Source organism: Dipodomys ordii, unplaced genomic scaffold, assembly GCF_000151885.1.
Source record: "Dipodomys ordii isolate 6190 unplaced genomic scaffold, Dord_2.0 Scaffold159, whole genome shotgun sequence".
Classification (NCBI taxonomy): domain Eukaryota; kingdom Metazoa; phylum Chordata; class Mammalia; order Rodentia; family Heteromyidae; genus Dipodomys; species Dipodomys ordii.
The window spans coordinates 995,076-1,000,394 of record NW_012267375.1 but is presented as its reverse complement, the minus strand read 5'-3'; the positions used below and the strand labels follow the sequence as shown (position 1 = coordinate 1,000,394).

General features: G+C 66.7%; 1 protein-coding gene across 1 annotated transcript in view; it reads right to left on the bottom strand.

Annotated features, from left to right (window-relative positions):
* Col6a1 (collagen, type VI, alpha 1) overlaps window positions 1-5,319 on the bottom strand; it is a 51,961-nt gene that overhangs the window by 26,195 nt on the left and 20,447 nt on the right. The window contains exons 4-5 of the mRNA XM_013032902.1: window positions 1,262-1,547; window positions 130-289 (exon numbers count right to left, since the gene is read on the bottom strand). Of these exons, the coding sequence (XP_012888356.1) occupies window positions 130-289; window positions 1,262-1,547 (446 nt within the window). The remainder of the gene's footprint in view (window positions 1-129; window positions 290-1,261; window positions 1,548-5,319) is intronic.

Below are 5,319 nucleotides of genomic sequence, written 5' to 3'. Positions count from 1 at the left end.
TGGGGGCAGGGGACAGTGGGGGGCGGGGGATGGGGGATGAGGACTGGGGACAGGAGGGCCCCCCTCCCCTCTCCCCCTCTCCCCGCTCCCGTTCTCGTTCTCGGTGCCTAGGAGGGTGTGAAGTCTTACGAGGTGGTCGGGCGTGATGGCCACGGAGAAGACCTTGACGCCCAGGTGCTTGGCTTCGTTCACTGCGTCCTCCAGTCCCCCGCAGGGCTCCTTGTAGCCCTCCAGGGGGTGCCCATCGGTCACCACGATCAGGTACTTGTTCTCTTTCAGGTGGGAGCCCCTGGGGGGGCGGTTGGTGTGAGACCCCTCCCCACGTCTGGGAGCCCCACCCAGCGGGAGGCAGGGAGGCCGGGGGGGGGCGGCTGGTGTGAGACCCCTCCCCGCGTCTGGGAGCCCCGCCCAGCGGGAGGCAGGGAGGCCGGGGGGGGGCGGCTGGTGTGAGACCCCTCCCCAAGTCTGGGAGCCTCGCCCAGCGGGAGGCAGGGAGGCGGGGGGGGGCGGCTGGTGTGAGACCCCTCCCCGAGTCTGGGAGCCCCGCCCAGTGGGAGGCAGGGAGGCCCGGGAGGGGGGGGCGGCTGGTGTGAGACCCCTCCCCAAGTCTGGGAGCCTCGCCCAGCGGGAGGCAGGGAGGCAGGGGGGGGGCGGCTGGTGTGAGACCCCTCCCCGCGTCTGGGAGCCCCGCCCAGTGGGAGGCAGGGAGGCGGGGGGGGGGCGGCTGGTGTGAGACCCCTCCCCGCCCAGCGGGAGGCAGGGAGGCGGGGGGGGGCGGCTGGTGTGAGACCCCTCCCCGCGTCTGGGAGCCCCGCCCAGCGGGAGGCAGGGAGGCCCGGGAGGGGGTGGCGGCTGGCTCTGAGGACGCCCTTCTGTCAGGTGCTTGGAACCAGAGCATTTCCCTGAGCACCCTGATGATCTCTCTCCATCTCTGTGCTCTCTCTTGGGGTTTGTCTGCGTCTCTCTCCATTCTGTCTCTGTCTCTGCCTCTCTATCTTTTCAACTGTGTCTCTGCAGAAGTTGGCCACAGTGGTGTAGCGATGCTGGGGTCACTCACTGGTCTTGGGGACAGTGTCTGATGCATGGGTGGAAGGGGCATGGCCCATGATCTAGCATGACACCCTCACCGGGACAGGACTCTGACTCTCCAGCCATCACCTGCTGCCCGGAAGCCCAGGGCCCAGCGGGACCCCAGGGGGCCTGCGCAGGCCTGTGCGTCCAGGCTGGCCGTGGCCCCCAGCTGGCCCGCCAGGCCACTCACCCAATGAGCAGCTCCTCCAGCCCCTTCTTGATGGCGCAGTCCGTGTAGGTGCCCTTGCCGAAGTACGTGATGGCGTCCACGCTGGCCTTGAGCTCGTCCTGGCCGCCAGGCATGCGCGTGAGCCCACGGATGATCTCCACCTCGTCGCTGTAGTGCAGCGCCCCTGCGTTCCACACCAGGCTGCGGTCGCACCGGTAGTACCTGCAGCCAGAGCAGCGCGCTGGGGAGCTGGGCAGTAGACCTGAGGCCTGAGGGCAGCGGGCCAGACAGGGAGGCCGCACGGGCCCTGTGGCAGCGGGAGCGGGGTTGTAGGGGATGCGCACTGTCCTCCTTAAGGTCCTGTGTGTCCCCGTCTCCTGGGTGGCAGATGGCCCAGCCCTGGTCAAGGCTGAGAAAGGTGGTCTCTGCCCGGAAGCTGCAGGTGGGTGTCAGGAGCAGCCTGGCACATCGGCATGGATGCCTTGGATCTCTTGAGAGCACAGGTGTAGAGCCACAGCCACGTGCGTGCCATGACCCTGCTAAAGCCCCCGACCCTGCCACGGAGAGCAGAGCCGCGGCCACGTGTGTGTCATGACCCTGCTAAAGCCCCCGACCCTGCCACGGAGAGCAGAGCCACGGCCACATGCATGTCATGACCCCTGCTGGAGCCCCCAACCCTGCCACAGAGAGCAGAGCCGTGGCCACGTGCGTGCCATGACCCTGCTGGAGCCCCCAACCCTGCCACGGAGAGCAGAGCCGTGGCCACGTGCGTGCCATGACCCTGCTGGAGCCCTGACCCTGCCACAGAGAGCAGAGCCGCGGCCACGTGTGTGCCATGACCCTGCTGGAGCCCCCAACCCTGCCACAGAGAGCAGAGCCACGGCCACGTATGTGCCATGACCCTGCTGGAGCCCCAACCCTGCCACGGAGGGCAAAGCCGCGGCCACGTGCGTGCCATGACCCTGCTGGAGCCCTGACCCTGCCACAGAGAGCAGAGCCGCGGCCACGTGTGTGCCATGACCCTGGCTGGAGCCCCCAACCCTGCCACAGAGAGCAGAGCCACGGCCACGTGCGTGCCATGACCCTGCTGGAGCCCTGACCCTGCCACAGAGGGCAGAGCCGCGGCCACGTGTGTGCCATGACCCTGGCTGGAGCCCCCAACCCTGCCACAGAGAGCAGAGCCACAGCCACGTGCGTGTCATGACCCTGGCTGGAGCCCTCAACCCTGCCACAGAGAGCAGAGCCGTGGCCACGTGTGTGCCATGACCCTGCTAGAGCCCCAACCCTGCCACAGAGAGCAGAGCCACGGCCACGTATGTGCCATGACCCTGCTGGAGCCCCCAACCCTGCCACGGAGAGCAGAGCCACGGCCACGTGCGTGCCATGACCCTGCTAGAGCCCCAACCCTGCCACGGAGAGCAGAGCCACGGCCACGTATGTGCCATGACCCTGCTAGAGCCCCGACCCTGCCATGGAGAGCAGAGCCACGGCCACCTGCGTGCCATGACCCTGCTAGAGCCCCAACCCTGCCACGGAGAGCAGAGCCACGGCCACGTGCGAGCCATGACCCTGCTAGAGCCCTGACCCTGCCACGGAGGGCAGATCCGCGGCCACGTGCGTGCCATGACCCTGCTAGAGCCCCGACCCTGCCACGGAGAGCAGAGCCACGGCCACGTGCGTGCCATGACCCCAGCTGGAGCCCCGACCCTGCCACGGAGGGCAGAGCCACGGCCACGTATGTGCCATGACCCTGCTAGAGCCCTGACCCTGCCACAGAGAGCAAAGCCACGGCCACGTGTGTGCCATGACCCTACTGGAGCCCCCAACCCTGCCACGGAGAGCAGAGCCGCGGCCACGTGCGTGCCATGACCCTGGCTGGAGCCCCAACCCTGCCACGGAGGGCAGAGCCGTGGCCATGTGCGTGTCATGACCCTGCTAGAGCCCCAACCCTGCCACAGAGAGCAGAGCCACAGCCACGTGTGTGCCATGACCCTGGCTGGAGCCCCAACCCTGCTACGGAGGGCAGAGCCACGGCCATGTGCATGTCATGACCCTGCTAGAGCCCCCAACCCTGCCACGGAGAGCAGAGCCGTGGCCATATGCGTGCCATGACCCTGCTGGAGCCCTGACCCTGCCACAGAGAGCAGAGCCACGGCCACGTGTGTGCCATGACCCTGGCTGGAGCCCCAACCCTGCTACGGAGGGCAGAGCCACGGCCACGTGCGTGTCATGACCCTGGCTGGAGCCCCCAACCCTGCCACGGAGAGCAGAGCCACGGCCATATGCGTGCCATGACCCTGGCTGGAGCCCTGACCCTGCCACGGAGGGCAGAGCCGTGGCCATGTGCGTGTCATGACCCTGCTAGAGCCCCAACCCTGCCACAGAGAGCAAAGCCACGGCCACGTGCATGTCATGACCCTGCTGGAGCCCCAACCCTGCCACGGAGGGCAGAGCCGTGGCCACGTGTGTGTCATGACCCTGCTGGAGCCCCCAACCCTGCCATGGAGAGCAGAGCCACGGCCATGTGTGTGCCATGACCCTGCTGGAGCCCTGACCCTGCCACGGAGGGCAGAGCCACGGCCACGTATGTGCCATGACCCTACTGGAGCCCTGACCCTGCCACGGAGGGCAGAGCCGTGGCCACGTGTGTGCCATGACCTCAGCTGGAGCCCCTGACCCTGCAGAAGCAAGTGGAAGCAGTTGATGGCACCCAGGGTCTCTGGCATGATCTGCGTAGCTCTGCCCCAGCCCCAGGGTTCTCCAAGGTCTACTCTGCACTCTGGGGTGTCCTGGTCTCTGGGGTGTCCTGGTCTCTGGGGTGTCCTGGTCTCTGGGGTGTCCTGGTCTCTGGGGTGCTCTGGACCCTGGGGTGCTCTGGATTCTGGGGTATCCTGGTCTCTGGGGTGCTCTGGACTCTGGAGTGCTCTGGACTCTGGGGTGCTCTGGATTCTGGGGTATCATGGACTCTGGGGTGCTCTGGACTCTGGGGTGTCCTGAACTCTGGGGTGCTCTGGTCTCTGGTGTGTCCTGGTCTCTGGGGTGTCCTACACTCTGGGATGGCCTGGACTCTGGGGTGCTCTGGACTCTGGGGTGCTCTGGACTCTGGGATGGCCTGGACTCTGGGGTGCTCTGGACTCTGGAGTGCTATGGCTCTGGGGTGTCCTGGTCTCTGGGGTGTCCTGGTCTCTGGGGTGTCCTGGTCTCTGGGGTGTCCTGGTCTCTGTGATGGCCTGGACTCTGGGGTGCTCTGGACTCTGGGGTGCTCTGGACTCTGGGATGGCCTGGACTCTGGGGTGCTCTGGACTCTGGAGTGCTCTGGTCTCTGGGGTGTCCTGGTCTCTGGGATGGCCTGGACTCTGGGGTGTCCTGGACTCTAGGGTGCTCTGGACTCTGGGGAGTCCTGGACTCTGGGTGCTCTGGACTCTGGGGTGTCCTGGACTCTGGGGTGCTATGGACTCTGGGGTGCTATGGACTCTGGGTGGCCTACCCCTTTTTTTAAAACCAGTACTGGGGCTTGAACGCAGGGCCTGGGCACTGTCCCTGAGCTTCTTTTGCTCAAGGCTAGCGCTCTACCACTTGAGCCACAGCTCCATTTTCAGCCTTCTTTTTTCCTGCATAGGTTTATTGGAGATCAGAGTCTCACCAACTTTCCTGCTCAGGATGGCTCTGAATCACAATCCTCACATCTCAGCCTCTGAGTAGCAAGGATTATAGGTATGAGCCACTGGCTCCCAGCAGGGCCTGGGGACCTCTCAGGGAGACGCAGGACCTCGTGTGAGGGCCGCAGTGGGACCCCTCCTCCCTCCCAGCCGTGCTCCCCTCCTCCCTCCCAGCGTGCTCCCCTCCTCCCTCCCAGCCGTGCTCCCCTCCTCCCTCCCAGCTGTGCTCCCCTCCTCCCTCCCAGCCGTGCTCCCCTCCTCCCTCTCTCCTCCCTCCCAGCGTGCTCCCCTCCTCCCTCCCAGCCGTGCTCCCCTCCTCCCTCCCAGCGTGCTCCCCTCCTCCCTCCCAGCCGTGCTCCCCTCCTCCCTCTCTCCTCCCTCCCAGCGTGCTCCCCTCCTCCCTCCCAGCTGTGCTCCCCT